We start from the raw sequence: 27,458 nt of genomic DNA, 5'->3' as shown, positions 1-27,458 counted from the left end.
TCCCTCTTTCTCCCCACTAACAAGTCCTTTGTTTGGCATTACAGAATATTAATTTGGGGCCCTGAATTGGCCTGTGATGGTCATTTTAAAAGATAGATTGAAGTGGAGTGGAGAAAATGAGGCCCAAAGGCTTGCCCCGCCCATCCACTCACAAGTGGAAGGAAGCGCATAACCCTTGGGATCGAGCCCTGCAAGGACAAGGGAAAATGAAGTTATGCCAGTTTACACCAGCTGGGAATCCAACCCTTAGACTGTTATGCTGAGTGAAATATAAGAAGTGATTGCATCTTACATCTAGTTCCAAGATATTAGTAATGTAAAACTGTGATTTAGCCTGATAGCATTTCTTAAGAATAAGACGAACAGGGTTCAATTTGGTTTCTTTACCATTAAACAAAAAACTGTAAATACTTCATAAAATTTGTACAAATATGGTGTACAGCCATTTTAAAATGGGACGTAATTACAAATGGATACAATTGCACTTATAAAGATGTAGATACAACATTGACTTCTTGATGTTCAATATTTTTAGCTAGAAAAAAACACAAAGATGAGCAGTTGTTTTCAGGTTTTTAATTTTAAATAAGTTCCAGTGGTACTATAAAATCCATGTGGTCTGTTTAGACTTTGATTACTGCACCAACTTTCTTTAGTGGGGTGATTTACTGTATCTTTAAGACATGACTATAGTCGGAGAGCACTTCAAAAGACATGACTGAAGTTTATGTTTTCCAAAAGAAAGGATTCTGAGCCAGTCGTCTCTGGAAGTTCTCATACCTAGAAGAGACAAAAGTTTGTACCAATTAAAATGGCTTCCCAATGATGCAACTCAAGAATTACAGCTTCAGTTTTCCAAACCATTACAGAAGAACTAGCCCAGATCACAGATTAAGTCATCTGTACAGAGGCAAGATTTAAGTATTACCCCCACACACAGCATGGAAAACTGTTTAAATATATCTTTCCCCTGCATGGTCTTTTCAAACCCTGTTTTCCCAGTCATGCTTCAGGCACTTTGATAGTGAGAGGTATATTCCATTAGGTCATTACCTTTACGGTGTAGCTGATTAAAATTTAACAAAACTAAAACGTTTTATGGATTACATACTAAACATACATACATTATAAGAACATTATTCAGGTTGTAAAGTCAAGCACTCAAAAGTCAGAAAACGCCCGTTTAAGGTTGTCCATATACCCTTAATTCTGTCCCCTTTTATTCCATCTGGTGAAATAAATGAGGCTCTTGATCTTGTGGAAAATATCGTATCTGATTATGTAATCGAAGACTAATGCATATGCGACATGTTCCCTTATAATGCATACGAAGAGCACCATATAAGTAGTTTGCCATTTTTTCTGTGTATGCTGAAATGACAGTAGTTTAAACCCCAACATTTATGTTTTACAAATATAAGTACATGTCACAAAAATCCAGTGGTGAATTTAAAGAAATAAAAATAATGGGTTTTTAGATGCTAACATTCCCTACAGTGTGCTAACACTTAGTGAAATTAACTATTCACAGACCATCCTACTTCCTCTATTGCTGCCATCTTGGACAAAGAGCATAAGTGATGAAAACAATGAATTGTTATAATCAAAGTTAATAATCTAAGAGGTTCCAAAAACAGGGCAGAATATGAGACTTATGAGACCTTTTCAATAAATATACTACAGGCTTTGATCCTGCAGAAGCCAAAAACAAGCTTCAAAATCCTCACTTCTACACAAGTTGTCCACACTTCACAGATCACATTGATGAAATAGTCAATGGCCACAGGAAAGAAATACTGTCATCTCTGGAAAGATCTGATACAACTTCAAATGAGAGCAGAGTGTGAAGCTCTTCAAACTCTTGCTCCAGCTGGGCCAAACTACTGGTACCCTATATGGCTGTGATCAGATTACTAGATCAATTAAAACTTTTATCAGCTAAGGAGATTGCTTGATCCTATCTTGCTTTGGCCCACTTCAGTTTTTCTATTTCTAGTTTTTTTTTTAATGTACTGGTACAGCCTCTGCAGACCTCCAGAGTGCCTGTCCTGTCCTCACCGTTCATGTTCCTCTGATGGCCTGGTGCAAAGCGATGGGTGCATCCCTGCCTCCAGGGCTTTTCAACAGATTCAGTGAGGCATTTATGTAGTGAACAATGTCCAGTCAGGAACCTAACTTATTTAACCAAAGGCCAAAGGACACTTAAGCAAGTCTTCACGCCAGAATCCCAGCAGGGTCACAGAGTGTAGTTCCCCAGTGAAATGGACCTCCTGCCGCTCTCTGGAAAGGTCCTTTTGCTGGTACTGGGCATCCCTAGCGGTTTTGCCCCTCAACTGTCACACAGAAGCTGGCCCTTATCAAAATTGTATCAGGACTTGACCAGACACTGTCCTGACTATTTGTTTAACTCCTTTCCCCTACCCTTCGTTTTTCTTTCAGGGATCTTGCCTTCTTTCACATTTGTACAGTGCCTAGCACATTCTCGGTGCTATCAGAATCAAAGGATAAGAATGGACCAGCTATGTTCAGAATAAACCTTAGGATTTCAAATTCCAAGCCCAAAGGAGAACCACTAACTACAGTAGAACCTCAGAATTACAAAAACCTCGGGAATGGAGGTTGTTCATAACTCTAAAATGTTCGTAATTCTGAACAAAACATTATGGTTGTTTTTTCAAAAGTTTACAACTGAACATTGACTTAATACAGCTTTGAAACTTTACTATGCAGAAGAAAAATGCTGCTTTTAACCATCTTAATTTAAATGAAAGTTTCCTTACCTTGTCAAATCATCTTTTTTTAAAAAACTTTTTTTTTTAAAGTGGTTTATGTTTAAACACAGTACTGTACTGCATTTGCTCTCTTTCTTTCTTTTTTTTTTTTGGGGGGGTGGGGAGGGGAGGGCTTCTGCGGCTGCCTGATTGCATACTTCCAGTTCCAAATTAGGTGTCTGGTTGACCAGTCAGTTCATCAAACTCTGGTGCTCGTAACTCTGACATGCTACTATATATTAAAAGTCCGTCCCCCCCACATTTCCCAACTATGCTGGCTAGGAACCGTTACCCAAACCAGTCTGAGGCATAATTTTTAACTAATTAGGCTGAACTCATATAATGCTCTTTGCCCTGCCCACACTAGATGGTCAAACCATGTTCAGGCAGTCTGAATCATTTTTAAGTAGTGTTTTAAAACTTGGTCTAGGTCAACATCCTTTGAATACATGTACCCTGGCCTAAGACGTGAGGACTTTGTGGGGAAAGGACTAGGAGTGTTCATACAGTGTTGTTAACTAAGTGCTCCTGAGAACTTAACAGACATTGATTGTAGCCCAAGAGACGGCAGTGTGTTCTGCTTTCCTATGGTCAGTACCATTACAAGGAGTAAAGGCGGCTTCCGGAATCAGCCACATACTGCAGGTAGTGGTTAAACTGCCTGGTAGCAAACAAGAGTGAGATAGGTACAGTATTTTAATGATCCAAGTTTAGTATTTAAAAAGAGGCTATGTAGAACAGAATACAAGAAGCTACTATAGTGTAGCAAAGTCAAAAGGAGAACTTTTAGTTAAGTATTTTCAAAGTAAGATTTGAAAGTTAATTCAGTGCTATGAAACCCAGTTTTGGTGCCTAGAAATAAGCTTATTGCTTGAGATGTTTTTCTTTACCATTTCAGAACCACATTTGCAGGGATGAAAGCTTCAGAGGGATTCGGTGTCATCTGGGCCTGCGTGACAGCAAACGATGAGGCAAAGTTATAGAAGCTATCCAGCATCTTCTGAGTGAACTGAAATACCAAAAAGCACACATTGTAAATCAAATCCATATTTAGAACTTTGATCATGCTTTTCATATCTAATGCACTGTTCAAATGATTAGCTAATCTTCAAGCCTCATGCTGGGTGGATTAAATTTTTCTTTTACAGATGTGGGAAAGGAAGGCAGAGAGGTTAAGTAAAAAGGAAGTCTGTGTTAGAGAGGATTAGATCTAGCGTTCCTAGCTTCCAGTCCTGCCCTCAGACACCGCCTCTCTAAAGAGATTCTCTCAGAAACTTAAAAATATTTTGATTTTTATTCAGTTATTCTTTTCAAAAGATTAGTTTCCTGGAGCAAGTTTCTGAAGGAAAGCCTTAAACGACCTCAAGATAAACAAAAATAAAATTTGTAAAGTCTTATGGGACTAATGGATGATGTAGTGTTAAGACTTGGGCCTTCTCCTACAAACTAGACTAGCAAGTTAGTGGCAGCCTACCAATAGCACCTGCTGTTGATGATTTTGCCTACAAGTACTTCATTTTTTGTATTTGCTCACCTAGTGGTAATTACATGTAAGAAGAGGTTACTTACCTGTAACCGGAGGTTCTTCAAGATGTGTGGTCCTTATATGTATTTCATCGTGGGTTATGTATGTTCACCATGCGCCTGGAATTGGAGAATCTGAAAGTAGCATTTGTTGGTCTGAGCATGCACCCAGGCTCACCTTTTACTTCTGATCAAGGCAATAAAGGGTGGGGTGGTCCAACTGCCACATCACTTCCTTCTCTACCACAAATCAGGTAAGATCCAAAGTACAGGGAAAAGAGAAGGGGTAATGGAAAACTATATAGGGACCACAAATCTCAAAGAATCTCCAGTTACATGTAAGTAACCTCCTCTTCGTTGAGTGATGGTCCCTATGGTATTCCACTGTGGGTGACTGACAAGCAGTACCTAAGTAAGAGGAGCTGCAAGGATGAGGATGGTAAGGTCGAATGGAGAACTGCCGTACCAAATGAGGCATCAGTGGCCGAATCTTGTACCAGAATGCAACATCTTGCAAACATGTGGATGGAGCTCCATGTGGTCGCTTTACAGATGTCTAAGAGGGGTACATCCTGAAGAGACGCTACAGTCGTGGCTTGATCTCTCATGGAGTGGGGAAGTTTGAGAGCTGATAGAGTAGAATGCAATCAGATATCCATTTGGAAACTCTGGATGAAGATGGCATAACCTCTGACTCTCTCCACTACAGCGACAAACAGCCTCAAAGACTTTCTGAATGGTTTTGTTCTCTGCAGGTAAAAGGCCAAGGCTCGTGAAACATCTAAGGAGTGGAGCCTATGCTTTTTTTTAACATACGTGTGTGGTTTCAGGAATGGATTGGTGAAGGTGAAATTCCAAACCACTTTGGGGATAAATTTGGGGTGTAGGTATAAAGAAACTTTATCTTTCTGAAATACAGTGTATGGAGGGTCTGCCATCATTGCGCCAAGTTCATTAACCCTCCTTGCCAATGGGTACAAGAAAGATGAGCATCATGGAGAGGAGGGACATTGAGCGAGTCACTAAGGATTCAAAGGGGCAGGGGAGCCTGTGTCAGAACTGAAAGAACAAGATTCAAGTCCCACGGGGTATTATCTTTTGAGAGGGTGGGAAAGTTCTTATTGGGACTTTCCAGAATCGAGTGGTTAGCAGGTGTGCGAAAATAGAGTAGCCTTCCACAGGGGGATGGAATGCACAGATAGCTGCCAAGTGGACTCACAGGGAACTGAGGAATAGGTTTGATGTCTTTAAAGATAGGATATAGTCGAGGATGAGTGGGATACCCGTAGCTTCTGGTAGAACGCTTTTCTGCTGTGTCCAGGATGAGAAGCATTTCCATTTAGATTGGTAACGTTTCCTAGTTGAGTCCTTTCTGCTATTAGAAAGGATGTCATGCACGGCCAAGGAGCACACGCATTCTAGGGCTGACAAACATCTAAAATACCACGCCCTGAGGTGAAGTGGTAGTGGATTGGGATGCCTGATCCTGCCATTGCACTGGGTTAGGAGCTCAGGGAAGATTGGGAAGGTAATCAGAGGATGAGATGACAGGCATAGGAGGCTTTGGGGAACCAAAACTGTCTGGGCCAGAAAGGCGCTATCAGGATGACTGTCACTCTATCCTGTCTGATCTTGCATAACACTTGTGACAGAAGCAGTAGCGGAGGGAAGGCATAGTTGAACTGTTATAGTGAAAAAGGAGAGGGAGCAGTAAGCTATGACTCCCCTGGAGCAATATGTGGCACACTTGTTGTTGGCCTGGAAAGTGAACAGATCCCTGGTTGGGGTTCCCCATCATATGAAAATGTCATGAAGCTCTCACTTGTGGTCAATCGTGAAGCATCTGCATGCATATTCTGCGTCCCCAGAAGGTAGGCTGCAAATAGGGTGATCTGATTGCTGATGCACCAGTTCCAGAGATTGACTGCTTCTGCACTCGGAGAGGCAGATCTCGCTCCCCCTTGTATGTTGATGTAGAAAACCATCATAGTGCTTTGGTGAGAGTTGATGAAAGGAAGAAGGAACTCGCATGCCTTCAATAGTACTTGTAATTTCAGGACATTGATGTGCATTCTGGACTCTTGAGATGTCCATGTTCCCTGTGCCATGTGGTTGCCCACATGGGCTCCCCAACTTAGTAGGGACAACGGCACCTTAGTGGAAACTTTCAGTGCGAGGTTCATAGAATAGCGGCTTGGGGCATAAACTGACTGTAGCCATGCCTGAAGGCAACTACGGTTTTGTCTTACAAATGGAGTGACACATGTTGGGGGGGGGGGGGGAATGCCAAAGCCACCACTTCATCCAGCGATGAAGTGGTGGCTTTGGCATGTTCAGGTGGAACTGCCAGAACCAGAGTGTAATACCCTGCCTCCCTATTGAATCTGGGGATAAATTTGAGGTTCTCTTGTAGGGGAGGCAAGTGATGACACTGAGTCAGGTGAGGTGGTGGTTGGTCCTAGGGTCATGTGGGCCTCGTAGGGAATGGCAGTACAGGAAAATTAGTTCCTCAAATGGTTCCAAGTTTCCTGAGAAGGAAAGAGTTGACTCGGGTTCTGATGGTGGTACCATCGGTGCTGACTGAGAGGTGTACATTTTGTATAAGTGCGAATGATAAATTCCGTCCCACCGACAGGTCTCTCGGAGGTGATATAAGCTCCCTAAAAATGGAGAATCCCAATGGAAGGGGGGATTCTGGATCCGGGACAGCAAAAACGCCCTATGGTGCAACCATGGATCCAGATCTCCTCAGTGTAAGAGGGACTCTGACTGTCTGGGCCATTGGTGGTGGCGATGATGATGGTATCCAGACATAAGACATCCTCATGAGCCGGGCCGGTGGGTTTGCTTCTAGGCAGATCTGATATCTTTGGAATGGATTTAGATGAAGATTTAGTCCCATGCTTCCTAATCTCCCAACTAGGCCTCGCTGTGAGGTCGGATCCTCCAGCACTGAAGTCACACTCTGCAGCAGGAAATGCCTTTCTTGCAGATTCAGGCCCAGGTACTGGGCAGGTTGGGGGTAGGATGTCCCCAGCCTGGGTCCGATTGAGGCCTCATGGTCAATTCCATGAGGTACTTACAGAGGCAAGTGCCTGTCCTTCTCAGGTACAGCTGGTGAAAGATTGACAAATACTGTACTGAGCCACAGCGTGGGCCTCTCCGAGACAGTAAAGGCAGCATTGATGGTCATCGCTGACTGAGAAGGATCGTGGGCCGAAGGTGCAGAGTTTGAAGCCCGGAGTACTGGGCATAAGTCTGGTACTCGAATGGGATACAGGAAAGGATGGGGCTGAGGATGCTAAAGATTCTGACTCTGACCATGCAGTGGTGAGTAGGGACTAAGGAGGTGATCAGTCCGCCTTGCCCTTTATCACCTCAGTCAGAAGCACGAGGCAAGCCAGGGTGCATGCGCGGACCAATGGACACTACCTTCAAATTCTCCAACTATAGGCACACAGGGTGTATGTGTAATCCACTGTGGAATACAATAGGGACTATCTCTTGAAGAAGAACAATTCAAGTTCAATGCGAGATAATTCAACTTAATTTTAGTTTGATATAAATGAAGATTAAATATAAAATGGAATAACCACCTCTTAAAAACTATGTTTCCAATCATATCATTTTTTCATTTTTCTTTTTTTTTTTTAAATACAGGCCAGTTGCAACTGTTCCTTTTGCAAACTTGTCCTTAACTAGTACAGGCAGTCCTCGACTTCACAGCATTCAACTTACGATGTTTCTGAACTGACACCCTGATTTGACTTACGACAATTGATTTTGACTTTACGATGCTCCGTCCCGCAATGGAGTGTATTGTGGTTCTGAGTTACGACATTTAGACTTACGATGCAATTTTCAGGAACCAACTGTGTCGTAAATCTGAGGACTGCCTGTAATTCATCCTAGTCATAATCTCTAGTGTTGGAGCAGCCTTACCCCTGAGAAACAGTATGAGCCTTTGCCAGTCTAGCTGTGCCAGCAGAGCAACCTAGTGGAGATATAGTGGGGGATGACAGGAGTTCTGACAGCATAGTTAAAACACCTCCATGAACAGCATTAACTAAGCCAACAGAAGTACTCTGCCGTCCACATAGCTGGATCTGAATGGGAGGCGGGGGGGGGGGAGGGCGGAGGAGGATAAAGCATTGCTTGTTGGATAGAGGGTGTGATTTTTTTTCCCCCGCCATACTTCTAGCTGACACAGCTATGTTGGCGAAACTTTGTAGCGCAGACTAAGTCTGAAGCACATTTTTACATTTTTTAATAACAATATATTAATTGAACTTGGAATATACTTGTAAAAAATAACTTGCAAATATCAAATACCTCTCCCTTAACTGTAACTACCAACAAAAGACATTAGCTGCTTTGTCAATTATCCCACAAGGTACATTATCTTAGTGGTGCAAACAAACAGTAATGGAAGATTTGATGCTTCAGAGAAATATTGTTCAGAAACCATCCCGTTTTTCTCCTCTCCCACCCCATGCATGCTTAGTATATTTACATAAAAACTGCATTTGTTTAGGTGTGCTAGTTACGCCCGCTGAGTACTCCTCACTTGAAAGGCACTCTGAAGTCCATCACACCCGCACAGTTAGTTGTGATGACAGACTGGATTATAGCTTTATTTGGAGGAAGCACCAGCAGACATGCCAAACCCATCCAAAAAAAAGCAGAAATTGCGCTTGTTTTTGGCATAATAGGCTTTTGAGTTGCTTGTTGGCTCGTTTATGGCTTGTAGGTTCTTTTTTTTTTTTTTTTTTTTTTAATATCGGCTCCCAAGAAGCAGGGGTAAGGGGGTGGGGGGTGAGACAGCCAGGCGTGCACAGCGGGCCCATCACAGTCCCAGACTGCACACCTAGAGGATCTAGTCACATAGTGTGTTGGAGTTCTTAGGGATTGGCTTGTTTTGGCTTTGTTTTGAAGTGGGATTAAGCTTGATTTTTGGCTTATTGTGAAAGTCAGGGTGCTTATTTACATGAAAGCTGGCAACTGTGAGCAGCAGTGAACAGTGTGATTAACACTGCTGATAACTTAGGTTTCTCAAAGTGCTCCATTACAGCTCTTTAGGAGTAATTGATCCTATCACACTACAACTATTAATCATCAGCAGCGAAGTTGATCATAAATGACCGAAAAGTTTCTGCAGAACTGAAGCAACAATTTATTGTCTGGATCAAGAAGCTAAAGCAGGGTCTTTCCCGAGCAGCTGCCACTGGCATAATTTCCCATGGTTCTGCACACTCCTCCCCTTTCTCTGTTCAACTGCCCAGGTGAACATCAAAAACCCATTTACCTCCCCTCTGTCTGAGATGAGCCTGGGGAGCTGGGACATGCTTAAGTCTAGGCCCAAAATATGGCAGTCCTCAGTGTGCAGGGCAGTTTCCCTCAAGAAGAGAGGGGATTTCAAAGGTACCTTTTCACTGAATGGTCAGGAGACTGGGAGGAGAAAATGGGTCGGGTTCCACTCAGAGGTGCTGGAGCAGGAAGAAAGGGTGATCGTGGCAAAGGGAACATGTATCCAGTTGAGCATGGAGTATGTCAGGGTCCCTGCACCAGCAGCAAAGCTGTGCATCAACATATCACAACAGCAAGAAGCAGGAGGATCCAGCTAGCTAAGGCAGCAGCACAAGCCTGCTGATGGAGATATCACAATATCTGCCTCAAGCCCAGTCCAACTGCTTTGGCCATTCCCATTGTTCCCCAAGCAAGAGCCCTGAGCTTCAATGTGCAGCGTAGTCTTGGATCAAGAGTAAGTTTCTTCAGAGTATATCGGTGAAAGATTTGGAGCTGCTCTGTAATAATTTATAAATAAATGTTGGTTATTGGAATATTTATTGTATGACTGCATTGGTTTAGACCAACAAGAGTGTCTGGAAAAACAGGCAGGAAAGAAAATGGCTCAAGATAAGCCGTTCCTCAGCAAATACTTGAGCTGTTAAAGTACAATGCTAGAACCACTGGCTCATTATCCTGCAGTACCTACAGGATTGGTTTTAAACAGGACAGTCAAACCTTGGGAACACAGAAGAACCAAAAAAACAAAAAAACCCACACCTATAGCAGAGTTTAAAAGGGACTCTCTCCTCAGAAGAGAAGCAGTAGGTGTTCAGGGAGACCAGACTGAGATTTGATTTACACTGAAATGTACTATCGGCATAGCTACTTTAGTCAGGAGTGTGAAAAAAATACCGCCCTGAACATAGTTGCGCCAGCAAAACTCCCATGCAAATGTGGTGATGTCAATGGAACAGTGACTCTGTCAACATAGCGTATTGTTTGGGGAGGTGGTGTGCCTATAATGATGCAAAAACTCCTTCTGTTGGTGTAGGCTACACCAGGGAGCTATGGCAGCATAGTCTTTCTAGTGGGAAACAGCCTGGGACCTAGTGCGGGTGCCTGAAGATCTTAGATCTACCTAGGTTATGTCAGGGGACAGTAAAGGAAGGTCTACACTTAAAATGCTGCATCACTGCAGTTTCACCAATGCAGCTGCACCATTGTAGTGCTTAAGTGAAGACACTCCTACACGGAGATGGGAGAGCTCCTTGAAAGATGGTAGCTATGTCGATGGCAGAACCTCTCCTATCAATATAGCACTGTCTACAGAGGGGGATTAGGTCGGTATAACTATATCACTCAGTGGTGTGGTTTTTCACACCCCTGAGCGATGTAGTTTTACCGATATAGGTCCTGTAGTGTAGACCTGCCCTAAGACTCTAGACACACATTCATGTAGATGGTTAAAATCTTTTTTTCCCCCCTCTAGTGCTTTGTGCCTACTACTAAACAAAATAATACTTTTGTTTTAAGAAAACTGTCTGATCACTGTACACAACCAGTCACAGACTCCCAAGGGATGAACTGCAGGTTCCCAAACTCAGTCAGTCCTGTAGGGTAAGCACAGTTAACACACACAGTACTGTAACTCAGTGCCTGGTGTAAAAGTGGGGAAATTGCAAACTTTTACCCTGAAATTGGTAAAGGCACGAGGCCTAAAGCAAGTGAAGTTGGAGACACCAGGAAGGGGACAGAGGTGCAGCTAGCCCTGTTACTCTGTGACAGAAGACTTACCTTCCTAGTATTCCACCCCAAGTGTTTCCCATCCCCCAAGTATAGGCACTTTAAGTTCCCGCAACAGTTAGGAGCCTAGAGTACTACTTTAGCTATCTTCTTCATCCACCAAAGCCTCAGTTTCAGCTCCTGTGATGGAAAGGCTTAAAACATTCTTTTAAAGAAAGTTTACTTGAATTATAAATCATGTCCATAGAACTACTTGACTGAAGAGGGAAATATATCAGCATTTTACACAAGTGTAAGCATGCAGACTATGGCAATGGCAATGGCAAAAAAAAAAAAAAACAAACCCAAAAACGCACACAATTTCTATATTTTCCTAAGGGAAAAAAATCTCATCTGAAGTATTCTGCTGAATGAATAGACTACCAGATCATAATTAGCTTGATAACATACAATTGGGGGTTGTAGTTTTGGAACTACTGTACTTGTAACAATTTTTTACACCTGCTTTAACAGAGAGCTTGATTCTTAACTGGCTCTTATGCTATTGGACTAGATTGATAACTGGTATATTTCTGATATGGGAAATGTAAGAAAAAGTGACTCCACTACAGACCCCAGAATTTGGCCTGACCATTAGAAAGAAATATGTTTCTCAGCCACCCTGATGAGTCTGTGTTGACTGAAATTGCCTGGCAGTTTTACAAGATCAGTGTTAATTGTAGAAGCACATCCAGAGACAAAGATTGTTCTAAAAGTAACAAGATAACAGCTGTCCTTTATGGCTGGTACAACTTTGTTTTCCTGAACTCTGGAATAAGAGGTGTGAACCCCCCACTCTTGCATGCTTATCTTGTTTGTTTCCTTTTAGATACAATAAGTGGGATGAATAGACTTATTGAAGTCTGCAATGTCCCACTGATTTTAGAATGGTTATGTTAAAGGATGGGTAGGTGATTAAAATGCAGATGTGACAGGATATATGCTGGAGTGTGATTGTATGTATCTATGATTGAATAAGGAATGAAAAATTAAAGGTTGAGGTGCCAGTCTTAAAATAAGATCATCTGGCTGAAGAAAGCAGTGGACGAGATAGCCCGATAACCCTGAGGGCATACTTGCCCCAAAGACAGGGGAGGCCAAAGAGCCGAGAAACAAGACAAAATACTGTCATTTCATCATTGCTGTACCATCTGCATGATTGACTATCACCTCAAACATGAGAACAGTGATTGATTATCACTTCAAACATGAGAAGAGCATGATTAAGCAAACCCTATAAACTTGTATGAGGATAAATCCCTATAAGAACAAACCCTGAAGACCGAGGACTTTGGGTCTGATTCTGCAAACCAACCTCCAGGAGCATCGGATGCGCATCTGACAAGGCCCTGCTCCACCCTCGTGTCCAGGCCACCTGGCCAGTGACTTGGCACAAGCAACTCCTAGGCTGGTAACTATAACAACTCTACAGAACTTGTGTGTGAGTGAATAAGATGTTATAGCTATAACTGACTGCTTACTCCGATTCTTTCTGTATTCACAATGAACGTAGCATTTTGCCTTATCCCCTTTAATAAGATCTTGCTGGTTTTTATTTTATTGGTATAACAACGCTAATGAGCAAAAGACTGCTAGAAACAATGTTTTTAAATTACCTGAGTGAATGAGTCTACTGATGATACAGCAGCACTTGCTACAGGAGTCTGCTGGGCCAAATGTTCAAGCAATTCCACTGAGATCCCAATCTGGGCTACAGATGGAGTCTGAGGGATGTTCATTGCTCCAAAGGGGTGTTGGCTGCCTTTCCCTGAAACAAATAGCACAAGCAGCAGAAATGTCAAACTTGGCATCAGTACAACTATTATATTAAGTTGAAGTAACCAAGATTTCTTGTGTGAGGTTTCTTGTTACTTGCCAAGCAGAGGTCTGTCTACATACAGAATTACGAAAAAAAATGTGTACAGTTCATATACTAAGTGTGTGAAAAAATGCAATGGATAATTTTAAAATATAAAAATATCTTTAATCTTGCTAATAACTGGGAAGAGAGAGACAATCCTAACAGAACCTTACAGGGAAGGAGTTTTGTAAGGAAGAGTTAATCAGTTTTTAAAATCCCTTAAGACGTAAACTAACCTCCCCATTGAACCAGTTGGGTTGTATATTTGTATGCAAAATTCAGAAGCATTTGAACCTCTTGCTACTACTGACTTTTCCAGTATAACAGGGAGTATGATCATTTTTTTAAAAAGCTCAGGAGTATGATTTTATAGTACTCCTCTATCCTTTAATATCCACAGAAATGTTTACAGAAAAACCCAGAACCAGCAAGTACTGAGGCACAGTCCTTTGGTTCATTCATTCAAAGTAAAAATATGACAATATTTATGCCTTGGATCACACAACTATTGTGCAGCATTTATTTTTAGCAGCCCCCATCATGGCTTCTGGATGCTGAATGAATTTTTAAATGAACGTAAATAAACCACCACTTTGAACAGCACCTAGTAGCAAATAAAAAGTGAATGCTTGTGAGGGTTGGTATAATGCTCCAGTGGTTCACACTGCACTAAGCAAACAGGCAGCTGTTTCTGAGGTTTGAGTGATCTTCAAGGCTATCCCATGTAGCATGCACTGCAGTAATCCAATCTCAGCATTATAAAGCCACCAAAATGACTGTAACAAGGTCCACATCAGAAAGAAATGGTTGCAAAATAAAGAGGCCCTGTTGGTCACAAAAGCCACTCGAGAATCCATTAACAATCCGGCTGAAAATAGCAAACCTTTTGTGCAGGCATCATCCCAGACCTCCAGCATCACTTCTGACTCTTCTAAACTGAGCTTTAATCAGCTCTAAACCCAAGTCTCAGGGGCTCACCAAAAATGAACACAATCATCTAGAGATTCACTGAAATCTGTCACTCCCTCCTATTCAATGTGTATGGGAAGCCACAGAGAATGCCTGTAATGCCATTAGATGTGAATAAGACACACAACTGCACGTAAGTTCTAGTGAATGTTGTAGAAAAACATCCTCCCAATAAAGAAGCAACTGCTCAGTACCACCCTCTGGATCATCTTAGCAGAGAATAGCAGAACCATTTAAGAGCTATGACATAGTCCACATGCCAATAAGTGGTATCACAAGCTGCTGACTGGGCTAAATGAAAACTACACCACCACGTGACCTGGCTCAACTGCCAAAATCTCAGCCAGTGAGGCTAGCATAAGTCTCTGCCCTACCCCAGCTCAAAGGAATCAAGGAAATCTGAAGATTCCAGAAGACAGTTAATTCTTCAGCAAAGGCCTAAATCAGGGGTCGGCAACCTTTCAGAAGGGGTGTGCCGAGTCTTCATTTATTCACTCTAATTTAAGGTTTCATGTGCCAGTCATACATTGTAACGTTTTTAGAGGGTCTCTCTCTATAAGTCTTTAATATATAACTAAACTATTGTTGTATGTAAAGTAAATAAGGTTTTTAAAATGTTTAAGAAGCTTCATTTAAAAATTAAATTAAAATGCAGAGCCCTCTGGACTGGTGGCCAGAACCCAGGGAGCGTGAGTGCCACTGAAAATCAGCTCGCGTGCCGCCTTTGGCATGCATGCCATAGGTTGCCTACCCCGGGCCTAAAACATTAGTATGTAGGAAGCAGGTACCATGCTCTTCCTAGCATGGTTTATGTAGAAACACAATTAAGAGTCTGTTAATTTTCCATGTAGCACTGCAAGCTGCAATGAAGTAAGTCTAGCAGTTACATTATCTGCCACCTTTACTGTATACTAGATCTAGGTTTGTTTTGCCAAATAGTAGCTACTGAGCTCAAGAAGAGATGGTCCAACTCACAAGAGATCTTAGTTTAACCCAATCCAAACATCCCACATAAGTGTCTCCACACAAAAGAAGGCAGCTGCCAGAGCCCTCTCACTACCTCCTGGTGGTCTAACCCACCCACATGCTGTTCCCTTCCTCTTCCCCAGTTGCCTCAAGTATCACCTCCTCAACCGAGATCTGTTTGATACATACACGCACACCTTCAGAGCTCATACACTGTTAGTGTTGAACACAGCACAGAAGAGATACTCAAGATTTGTCCACTTGTGAGGATAAAATAAAATTATCCTCTTCTGCATGTGGATTATATTCGGCCATCACAAGCCCTATAAAATAATACATCTGTTTTCAGTGCCTAACTCTTCTATTCACAACGTATAAATCATAAATTTCAAGGAACATGCAGTATTTCAAAATACTTCAAGATACAGACTAAATATTTTTGCATTCACAATTTTGCCTTCAGAAGCAATGCTGCAAAAGATCCCAGCATTTCAGGAAAAGAGCAAGCAGGGATAGTCTCTTCATACTGATCTCCCACTTCTCTTCCTTTATCCAACTATTAGCCACAGTACTCAGCTATTTCAGAGCGCCTTCAGGCTTTGAAATTAGTTTGGGTTTATTCTCTAGCCATTTCCTTTAATCAAACATAGACATGGTTTTACACCACAAGTTTTGAGATGGGGAGACTGAAGATTGATGTAAACCATCACAGCACCGGATAGCAAAAAGCTAGAGGGAGCAAAATGGTGACTTATACCTCTAAATATTACCCCCCACTTGTCATCTCATGTCTACAATCAGACTGTCGGCTCTTTGCTGCCAAGAGCATGTTTTTCCTCTTGCACACCAAAGTGCCTAGCACATTTAGGCACAGTAAAAATAAATAAATAAATAAAAGCAAGCTTCCCCACTTCATGAAGGAAGCATCTTTATACTCTCTTTCCTGGTGAGAGTCAAATGTAATTGGTCTAAGTTAGTCACGGCTTAAAGGAGATTTGGAAGCTGGCACACAAAGTGAGCAGACAGCTACAAGCAGTTGCACTTGCCATGGTGTTACCAAGTGCTTCTGCTCTGAAGATCTGGTGGCTGGCTACAACTGCTGTGAGAGGTAGCATCTTCCATCAGGGCCATTTTGTTCTCATTTAAGTTTACTGCTTTTGGTCTTCACCTTTTCCTTATGGCATCCCTACCTGATTAAAAAAGGCCACCAAAACAGCATGGCAAAGACAATCTTGATGGCTTGCTAGACAAGTTCCTGTCCTCTGGACCCACGCCCTATCAGGAGAGGAAACATTCAGACCTCAGCATTTCTGTGCCAAGAAGTTCTAGATGATGACATATCATTGGAACCCAGTATGAGTATCCAGAAGAATCATTTCAAAGATTCTGAACTCAGGGACGTAGTCAAAATTGATCTGGTCCCAGTTTTGATACTGGAGAATAAGCAAATCCTAAAAAGGGATCACAGTATCAAGAGGAAAAAGTCAAATGCTGCAATAAGCTTGAAAGCAGAGGACACTATCTGAAGATTTAAGTGATAAGACCCAGCATCAGTTCAATTAGGCATGACAAGGATATTTAAGTGCCTAATGCAAAGCTAAGGGCACTTAACTCTACTGTGTGCTTATTGTACCAGAACGAACTGGTACCAAGAGCCTTTGTTACTAAAAGCACTTAAAACAGTAGCTTTGATCAGAAAGAGTGAAATTTGTATCTCTTAATAAAAAGATCCGCTCCCTGTGTATTTCTATCCTATCTGCTCACTTTTCCCATAAATGTACATTTATTTTCTTTTTACTCCTGTTCGTGTTGCAGAGGCAATAAAGCTTTGGAAATGTGAGGAAGTTTCTAGTCTGGCAGTTAGATCACTCCCCGCTGCAGAATCCTTACTACTGGTGAAGATGCAGGATCCAAAAAGAGCAACAGATTGACTGTCAAATCCCTGGATGAATTTACAGGGTTGGTAGCAACCAAAACTTATCTGAACTGAGTTGGTGAAACACAAAGAACCCCTAAGATGACATTGTTTTTACTTTGTTCAGCGTATACCACCATTTTCTCTAACTTTTGAGATCCAATGCATACGTTACACCAGCAGCAGTCAGAGCAGCATGTTCGATCTTTCACCACCTTTATTTGGCTTCAAGAAAGGGATCTGGAGCAGTGGATGACCCTGCTTTACTTCTGAGATCCAGAGAAGCCTGCTCTTTCAGCCCAACTACCCCCCTGCTCCAGACGAAATAGCTGCCAGAAGCTCACTCCCATATCCATTGGTTAAGTTGATATATATATATATATATATATATATAGTACTGCAAATGGACTGCAAAAATATGAAACATTCCTTTCATGTTATTGAAAAGGACTAAGAACCTATCTGTATGTTTGATAGAGGGATCAAAAGGAAAAAAACATAAATGTATCATTAAACAGAGAGACCTTTGAATTCCTTATTAAAAATTCTGATCTACTCAGGTTACCTGAAACTCCTGTAGGGAGAAGCCAGAAATATTCCTGATTAGTGTCTTTTGGTAATATGGGCACAAAAATTGATCACAGCAATCTGGGAAAAGCAGGTGACTCATTACCATGGTTACGGCGTTCATGTTTTTCCAGACATTGCTAGAGCTACTTAGGCCTGTAGAAGATAGATAATTTCTTTATTGAGGGACTTCTGATTTGAAGCTAGATATGGCTGCCTTATTTCCAGCCAAACTGGAGAAAAAGATTTAGATTTTATCATTATTATTATGCTAGTCAGCATTCATGTTAACTAAACCTCAAAAAAAGAAGTCTAGGTTATTAAGAGCTATTACATCTATATAACTAAGTTTTTCTCTTTTTTTAAGTTCTTCTAATTGGCAAAGATACTTTCTGCACTTAAATCTACCAGTAACTTATTTTGATATTGTGGCTTGTGGTCTAGACATCACAATCACTTGGTAGCAAGAGAGTAGTTAAAGGTTCTTTCAGGACTTCCAATTCTAACATCACACTCTTATACCTTACTAAAGTGCCTTTTCTGTCATGACTGGCTTCAAAGTGACTTTTTTTTTTAAGAAATAAAAATTCTTTCACCTGCTTGAATTGTAAAAACAGATACTTTCCACATCAAGACGTTTAACTCATCAATAATACAAACTGCCGTACAAAGATTCTCAAATTTTCATGCAACTAGTTTAGAGTAGTCCCAATGATAGTAGGTTTTCTGGGAAGTTTAGAAATTAGAACATTAAACAATGGAAAAAAATGTCATTTTGAGTGTACTCAGTAAACATCTAAGATTCTAAGCAGACATTAAAATGTACACTTTCCCTGCATGGCCTGAGAGGGATGCTGCTGGACCAGTCTGCAAGAGAAAGATTGTAAGTGTCTCACTGAAATACATTTGCAACATCCAAGAGGTTCAAATTAGAGGTCCATTCCTGCCATCTTTTACTCAGACAAGACTCCCATTGGTTTAATTGGGAACTGTAACCAACTACAGTTGGGACAACAGGATCAAGTACTGATTTCCTCACTTCCTGTTGCTGTCCTCATTACTTTCTCGAATTGCTGTTACCCTTTTGATCCACCTTTACAAAAATGGTATTTCTGATAAATGTCATCCTGCCCTCACCTCAGTGAGGTGTGAACTTTAAAGCCTAATTGGAAGGAAAATACTCACATACATAGGCAGTGTTGCTCTCTCTCTTTGGAAACTAAACAGAAATCTTTATCAATGCAATTTTAGTGTATATTCAGAGTCAAAAAACCACAGTGAAGTTCCCATAATAGCAACACAATTGCACACACTATATTAATGTATGCATTTAATAGTCCAACTAGTCTTTATAATTATGTGCAACTTGGGCAAGTTAGTTACCTAGTGAAAGCTAACTTCTATATTCCCTGACTTTATGCTTAAGTGTGATTTTAACATGCAGGGTAGGAGATTTTGAAATTGATCTCTCACAGCTGTACTGCTTGGCCTTAAATATATCTAAGTTTTACCACTCCCATCCACTTGAGTAATTTATTTTGCTACCCTGTGGCCATTAGACAAGAAGTAAAAACCCAGTCCAAGTCACAACTGAACAGACTTTATAACCAGTTATTGGCATAGTTAGCTCTAAACATGAGCTGCATCTGCACAACACATGGTTAAAAATGTTTAGTTGCCTTGTTATTGGATTTTACCTCTGTCAGAGAGCTAGGCTGGCACATGATTGCCATCCTGTACTCAGTTCAGCATGTGTTTAGGATTTCTAAAGCACAGACAAGACTCCCAAATGTGCCAGTTTGGCCAGTCACCCTTCCTTTCAGCTCCATGTATAGTAGGACACTTCAAAGTGCATCACCAGTCCTCCTACAACTGGCACTGCTCTCTGGCACTTTATCTCCTGTTGAGGCAGATTTTCCCAAAGTGCACCAATACAAACCCAGATAGGCACACTGGTAGGTGCAGGTGCACTAACTCAGTTTCAACAATAAAGCTGCTGTATAAAAACAAGCTGAATCATGTTACTTGTAACTGGTCAGGTGACCATGCCTCCAACCGGTTAAGGTATCAGTTAGAAATTGTACTGAGATTAGATGATGGGTTCTCCTAGCCTTCTCAGTAGGATTTATCCCTCTGCATTTTATACTATGGATGATGTCATTAATTTTGTACCTTTATGGCACTGAGCACAAGTTATCATTTTGGGGGCTGATATGTGTTGGGATTCTTGGGGATGGGGTGGCGGGAGAGGAAGTAGCGTAAAAGTAAAGTGTGGTTCTACTCTGAGTATGGACTTGTGGGGTAGCATTTCTCTCATCTACAGTAGGTATCTTCCCCAGTTTACAAGAATGAACAGTATTACTGCAAACCTTGCAAACTCAGCCGCAGAGCCCAAAGTCAAGGTTTGCTTTTTGACCGACTTCAACAAAAAAATTAGGGCTTGTGATCGCACTGTTAAACAATAACAGAATACCATTTATTTAAATATTTTGGATGTTTTCTACATTTTCAAACATATTGATTTCAATTACAACACAGAATAAAGTGTACAATTCTCATTTTTTTATTACAAGTATTTGCACCTGTAAAAAACCAAAAGAAATAGTATTTTTCAATACACCTAATACAAGTACTGTAGTGCAATCTCTATCATGAAAGTTGAACTTACAAATGTAGAATTATGTACAAAAATAACTTCATTCAAAAATAAAACAAACAATGTAAAATGTTAGAACCTGCAAGTCCACTCAGTCCTACTTTGTGTTCAGCCAGTCGCTCAGACAAATAAGTTTGTTTACATTTGCAGGAGATAATGTTGCCTGCTTTTTGTTTACAATGTCACCTGAAAGCGAGAACAGGCATTCTGATGGCACTGTTGTAGCCGGTGTCACAAGACATTTACATGCCAGATGTGCTAAAGATTCACGTGTCCCTTCATGCTTTAACCACCATTATAAGGGACATGCGTGCATGCTGATGACCGGTTCTGCTCAACAACAATCCAAAGCAGTGCAGACCACTGCTTGCTCATTTTCATCATCTGAGTTAGATGCCACTAGCAGAAGGTTTTTCTTCTTCTTTGGTGGTTCAGGTTCTATAGTTTCCACATCGGAGCGTTGCTCTTTTAAGACTTCTGAAAGCATGCTCCATGCCTCGTCCCTCTCAGATTTTGGAATGCACTTCAGATTCTTAAACCTTGGGTTGAGTGCAGTAGCTATCTTTAGCAATCTCACATTGGTGCCTTCTTTGCGTTTTGTCAAATCTGCAGTGAAAGTGTTCTTAAAATGAACAACATGTGCAGGACCCTTACCGAGATTGCTATAACATGAAATATATGGCAGAATGCAGGTAAAACAGATCAGGGGACATACACTTCTCCCGCAAGGAGTTCAGTCACAAATTTAATTAATAAATTGTTTTTTTTAACGAGCATAATCATCATGGAAGCATGTCCTCTGGAATGGTGGCTGAAGCATGAAGAATGTTTAGCATATCTGGCACATAAATACCTTGCAATGCTGGCTACAAAAGTGCCATGCAAATGCCTGTTCTTACTTTCTGGTGACATTGTAAATAAGAAGAGGGCAGCATTATCTCTTGTAAATGTATACAAACTTGTTTGTCTTAGCAATTGGCTGAACAAGAAGTAGGACTGTGTGGATTTATAGGCTCTGAAATTTTACATTGTTTTGTTTTTCTTTCATGACAAAGATTGAAAAAGAGGTGAATTGAAAAATACTATTTCTTTTGTTTATCATTTTTACAGTGCAAATATTTATAATAAAAAATATACACTGGTATTCTGTGTTGTAATTGAAATCAAATGTATATGAAAATGTAGAAAAACATACAAAATATTTAAACAATAGAATACCAATTGAAATTAACAGTGTGATTAAAACGGCGATTAATTGAGATGAATTTTTTTTTAAATCGAGATGAATTTTTTTGAGTTAATGACGTGAATTAACTGCGATTAATCGTCAACCCTAAAAAAATATTTTGCGATCTGTTCAAGAGCATCTGGCAGTCTGGATTTGTCCTGCAGTCCACCTATTGACTATCCATGCTGTAATGCATTCATGAGGCTACACTTTAGTCATGGGTATTTTTAATAAAGTCTGGACAGGTCATGGGCAATAAACAAAAAGTCATGGCCTGTGACCTGTCCATGACTTTACTACAAATACCCATTACTAAGTCTCTGCTCCTGAGCCCTGCTGCTCTGGGGAGCCTGTTTTGAGCGGTGGGGGCTCACTGCCCACTGTGGCCCCCTGCTCTGAAACCCCCAAGGACCGCTCTCCCGATGGCCCCCAGGGCCAGCCGCACCAGCTGCTGTTGCTCAGGCAGCCCCCAGGACCAGCCGCACCTGCCACCCCCAGGACCACTGCTGCTTGGGTGGTTCCCAGGACAGCCCCCAGGGGCTGCTCCTCCAGCAGACAGTACAGATGGTCCCTGGGGGACCATTGCTGGGGCATTCCCCACGACTAGCCACACCAACTGCTGCTGGGGCACTCCCCGGGGCCAGCTGCTTGGCAGCCCTAGGGTCAGCTGTACCATCCGCTGCAGTTGCGGAAGTCACAGAATCCGTGACTTCCACGACAGAATCGCAGACTTATGCATTAAAGGCTAGAGTGCACATGGAAAAAGCTATTTAATTAGAACAGGCCACCTAATCAGACATCCCACTGAAGTAAATTCTACTATGAGCGCTGAAGTGCTAACTAAGAATGCTCAAAAATCTGGAAAGTATTTTCCAAAGCTGATGTTTCGAGGAATAAAATATACATAGTACATATATCATCTAGATTCCAAGAGGCTAGTTTTATGAAGCTACTACATATAGCTACTAGAAGCAACAGTCATTGACAAAAAAAATTAATCTTTGAGTGTGAATATAAATATTCACTGGCATTTCTACCTAAGTGCCTAACAAATGCTACTAATTAACATACAGGGTAGCTCTCTTTTACACTAAATATGTATATAAGTACATCTATCTATAATCTACTGAAAATGTACAAATTCATATATTCCAAGACCAGAAGGGACCATTATGATCTAGTGTGACCTCCTGTATAACACAGGCCATAGAACTTCTCCAAAATAATTCCTAGAGCAGATATTTTAGAAGAACATCCAATCTTGATTTAAAAGTTGTCAATGATGGAGACTCCACCATGACCCTTGAGAAGTTTCCCAGGCATCTGACTGTTGGGTCTTGTCCACATGCTCAGGGACTAACTGACTGCCATATTTAGGGCTAGAAAGGAATTTTCATTTGGGTCATATCAGCAGAGACCCTGGGGGAGTTTGCCTTCCTCTGCAGCATGGGGCACGGGTCACTTGCAGGTTTAAACTAGTATAAATGGTAGAGTCTCTGTAACTTGAAGTTTTTAAATCATGATTTGAGGACTTCAGTAACTCAGCCAGGTCACAGGTCTATTACAGGAGTGGGTGGGCGAGGTTCTGTGGCCTGCAATGTGCAAGAGGCCATATTAGATAATCCTGGTGGTCCCTTCTTGCCTCAAAGTCTACAAGTCTATGTTTTTCCAATGATCAGTTACCCTCAACGTTACAAATTTACACCTTATTTCCAGTCTGAATTTGTCTAGCTTCAATCTCCAGCCACTGGATCACATTTACCTTTCTCTGCTAGACTGAAGAGCCCCTTACCAAGTATTTGTTCCCCATGCAGGTACTTCTAGGCTGTAATCGTCACCCACTTAACCTCCTCTTCGTCAAGCTAAACAGATTGAGCTCCTTGAGTCTCTCACTATAAGGCAGGTTTTCGAATCTTTTAATCATTCTGGTGGTTTTTCTCTAATTTATCAACATCCTTCTTGAATTGTGAATAGCAGAACTGGACGTAGTATTCCAGCAGCAGTCAAACCAGTGCCAAATATAGAGGTATAGTAACCTCTTTACTCCTATTCAAGATTCCCATTTATGCATCCCAGGATCACATTAGCCCATTTGGCCACAGAATATCATCAGGAGCTTGTGTTCAGCTGATTATCCACCTCCACCCCCAAATCTTTTTCAGAGTGTTTACTCCCCAGGATAGAGTCCCCTATCCTTTAAGTATGAGGTACATGCTTTGCTCCTGGATTAAAACATTTGCATTTATATGGATTAAAACAGTTTTCTTAAACTCATTTTACTAAGCGATCTAGAGCTCTCTGTAGCAGCAGCCTGTCCTCTTCATTATTTACCACTCGCCCAATTTTTGGATCATCTGTAAATTTTATCAGCGACTATTTTGGTTTTCTCGCAGGTCATTGATAAATGTCAAATAGTGTAAGGATTGCTTCTTGAAATACACCTGCTCAATGATTTCCTATTTACATTTTGAAACCTATCAAGTAGCTAGTTTTTAATCCATTTAACGTGTGCCATGTTAATTTTCTACGCTTCTAGTTTGCAAAGTCTCCATGTGAAAACTGCCTGCAAACTCTGAAGAGTGAGAAACACTGCCACAAGCATTCATTTACAATCAGATACTACAACTGCCAGTTTCGATGAACTGTTTAGAATATAAGTGCTAGGTCTACTAACAGCCACTTGAAAAGACACAGACATTTGGCTTTTCAAGTAGCATTCCAGTGTATAGCATGTCACATGATGGTTTATGAATAAGAATGTAAGAATGGGCATATTCGTTCAGACCAATGGTCTATCTAGCCCAGTATCCTGCCTTCCAACAGTGGACAGTGTCAGATCCTTCAAAGAGAAAGAACAGGACAAGTATCGAATGATCCATCCCGTTGACTAGTTCAGTCTGGTAGTCAGATGTTTAGGGACACTCATAGGACTACAGCCTTGACCATCTTGGCTAACAGCTAGTGATGGACCTATCCTCCATGAATTTATTTAATTATCTGGTTGAACCCAGTTAGAATTTTAGCCTTCACAACATCCTCTGGCAACGAGTTCCACAAGTTGACTGTGCATTGTGTGGAGTAGTAACAGGGTTCCTAAGTGCTACATAATACAAATAAAAAAAAATAACACAATATGTTCCAATATCTTATTACATTTATTCATTAGCAACTAAACATCCACTTCATTGTCTAATTGCTTTGTTGTTTAATGGCTATATTTCACTGCTCTTACCAGATTTTAAACCAGAAATTTTGAAGATGGCACTTGGCTTCTCATTGGTGACAAACCCCAGGAGTTGCCATACTGCCATCCCACTCTGGTCAGGAAAGCAGAAGTAGACAGATCCTCCCATGCCCTCTGGAAATGGGATAGTTCCCAGCATAAAGACCACCACATGGTTGATGTTTTCATAGTCAGGCAAGTCAAATACAAATTTATCCTGGGCCACCTGTTGTGCCACTGCTTGCACCTAGAACATAAAACCAAGTTTTAGTTTAGAAATCTTAATTTTGACAACCTGTGAGCCCTCTTTTCAGAAATCCATCTAGTGTTTGAAAGAAGGGGAAGTGAGGCACATGCCAGTTTTAGTTTATAAACTGAGAGAGCGGCAAACCCAACCACATGGGAACTGTATAATATGCTGCTAACAAGGAATCACAGACCTTGTTCTAGCTACACAGGCTTTACATCACATCTAGGGCTGTAGTATCAGAGTACCTTAGCTCCCCATGTGGATAGTGGTACAATATGGTACAGAAGAAGCCACCAAGTCTATAAAGTAGTGGCTGTCGACCACACAGCTCGCAGAACCCTAATCATGGAAACCTCTTTAAGCAAGAAATAAGATGATTTTATACATTTAGTTCAGGGATGGCTAAATGTTGAGGACACAGAGCCACCCTTGTCTTTATTACAGAGTCCTTGTACATGACACATCAGTGCATGCATCTTGATATAGGTAGCTCCTACTCAGAACAAGTCACAAGACAAAATGCTTGGACCTATCTATCGCCTCCCATATGCCCATAAATCTGTATTACCAAACATGGTTGCAGTCTGCTGCAACTTGAGACAATCTTCTGGCAAGGTGACGTTACCCACCCATTAGCCAATAAAATGTGGGTGCCACCCTGTATGAGGGGAAGGAGGGCACACTGGGATGGGGTCTGCACAGGACTTGAACATCTGGGGACAGAGGAAGACACAGTGACACATGTCATTTATGCAGGTGACACATGTCATTTATGCAGGAGCTGCCCCCCAAAAGCAACAACGAGAAAGAAAAATCAGAGGCACCCCAGCTTGGAACCTACCCTCCACAGTATGGCCCTTCCCAAACTTCCTCACAACCAATGCTATCACCAGGCACAGCCCACACCCCGAGAGACACACCCCCTCCCTACGCTGAGCCCCACACACTCACTCCTCAAGATCCTCCCCCAGACACAGACACACACACACCCTCTCCCCATAGGCTAAAGCCCCCCCCCCCTCCCCCCTCCAGCTCCTCCCCCAGAGACACCCTCCACAGGCTGAGCCCCCAGGCACTAACCCTCCCCTCCCGCCACAGCTCCTCCCGAGCTCGCTCCCCTGAACCCCACCGGCTGGAGCCTCCTCCCTCGGGGGTCCTCCAGGCCAGGCTACCCCCGAAGGGTACGAGGCCCCCGACACAGCCTCCCCGGCCAGCTCCCGAAGGCCCCTCCCCCACACTAGTCTCTCCAGAGGCTCCACCCAGCCCGCCAAGGCCCCGCCCCTCCGGAAGCGCCGCCTGCCAAGCCCCGGGGAACCGCTCACCAGCCTACCCGCCACCAAACAGCCGAACATGGCGGCAGCCGCGGAGCCCGACAGCCGCAGAAGCTTCGCGAAACGGCCGACCACTCCGCAGCCTACATAATGCCTGGTCCCCCCGGAAACAGCCCCTGCCTGGGACCCCTAGTGACGGAACTACTTCCGGGCAAGGGGCGGGGCTTCGTCTACGCTCGTCATGAGGCCTACATACCCCAGTATGCACCGCGCCACGGGAGATGCATCCCGGGACCTGTCGTCCCAGGCTGCGCCGCGGGTGGATAGGGAAGTGCATTCTGGGACATGTAGTCTGTCACCGAACACGGCCTTTCCCAGAGCGATGGAGCAATGCATGCTGGGATGTTTATTGTCAGGCTGGGCCCTACTGGGTTATAAAGTAGAGCGTGCTACGGACTCTGATTATATGGGGGGAGTACAAATTATTATCTCTCAGAGGGGGTGGTGCCTGCTGCATTCTGGACCTGTATCGAGCTGCCAAGAAGGTCCTTCAGGAAAGATTTTAGGTAGCCCAGATCAAAGCTCATGCTCAAATAAATTGGTTAGTCGCTAAGGTGCCACAAGTCCTCCTTTTCTTTTTGCGAATACAGACTAACACGGCTGCTACTCTGAAACCAAATCAAAGGGTTTCTCTGCAATGGTTGACTGGTATCCTGACATACAAGATACCGCATTGCCTGTGCTGGACTGTGATCATGTTGATAGGTTGCAAGGACACAAGTTCGCATTGCATCTGTTCATCAGGGTGAAACAACAGGTGCTGGGGGCCTTGTACGGCCCTTAACGTGTTTCAGAAGCCATTCAATTTGCACAGGCTTTGCTGGCAGGAGCCACATGGCATAACAAGAACAACCATAGAAAATAAGAGGAACATAGTTTACAGTTTTGTTCAAATACACGTGCAAACTAGAGCACGTGAAGCGATTCCTTCAACATGCTCTCTCCTGGCACCTAAAACTAGTAATTTGTGAAGGCGCAAAGAGCAGCTATGAATAAGTCATAACATGACTTGCCTGTCATGTGACTTTGCTTATTTTCTCCATTTGAGGATGTGGGCTAAGTGTCAAGTGGGGCTGGACCCATCATCCTTTAAAGAGCCAATGACCTTATAACAGGGGTAGTATCC

General features: G+C 42.2%; 1 protein-coding gene across 3 annotated transcripts; it reads right to left on the bottom strand.

The window, feature by feature from the left end:
- Positions 1–561: 561 nt before the first annotated feature.
- HIKESHI (heat shock protein nuclear import factor hikeshi) lies at positions 562–26,477 on the bottom strand. Of its 3 annotated transcripts, none has more exons than XM_073336585.2 (5): positions 26,324–26,477; positions 24,761–24,998; positions 12,983–13,134; positions 3,662–3,780; positions 562–780 (listed from the first exon to the last, which is right to left on the bottom strand). In XM_073336585.2, the coding sequence occupies exons 1-5, from the start codon at positions 26,351–26,353 to the stop codon at positions 726–728; spliced, it is 594 nt and encodes a 197-aa protein (XP_073192686.1). In that variant the 5' UTR covers positions 26,354–26,477; the 3' UTR covers positions 562–725. The 3 variants fall into 3 exon arrangements, with proteins under 3 accessions (XP_073192686.1, XP_073192694.1, XP_073192704.1); XM_073336593.1 differs by having other exon boundaries at positions 26,332–26,477; XM_073336603.2 differs by lacking the exon at positions 26,324–26,477 and adding an exon at positions 26,131–26,206.
- Between the last annotated feature and the right edge of the window lie 981 nt (positions 26,478–27,458).

Source organism: Lepidochelys kempii, chromosome 1 (assembly GCF_965140285.1).
Source record: "Lepidochelys kempii isolate rLepKem1 chromosome 1, rLepKem1.hap1, whole genome shotgun sequence".
In the NCBI taxonomy this organism is placed as follows: Eukaryota; Metazoa; Chordata; order Testudines; family Cheloniidae; genus Lepidochelys; species Lepidochelys kempii.
Note: the sequence above shows the minus strand (reverse complement) of the source record. Positions and strands in the feature narration are given on the sequence as shown.

Bases quoted from the DNA above. Each gene is read 5' to 3' on its own strand.
- HIKESHI (XM_073336585.2), bottom strand. From the start codon at position 26,353: ATGTTCGGCTGTTTGGTGGCGGGTAGGCTG. The intron at 13,135-24,760 runs GTAAGAGCAGTG...TATTTGTTTCAG, and splicing joins AATTTCTGGTTTAAAATCTG to GGAAAGGCAGCCAACACCCC. The intron at 3,781-12,982 runs GTAATTTAAAAA...TTGGTATTTCAG, and splicing joins CAGTAGACTCATTCACTCAG to TTCACTCAGAAGATGCTGGA.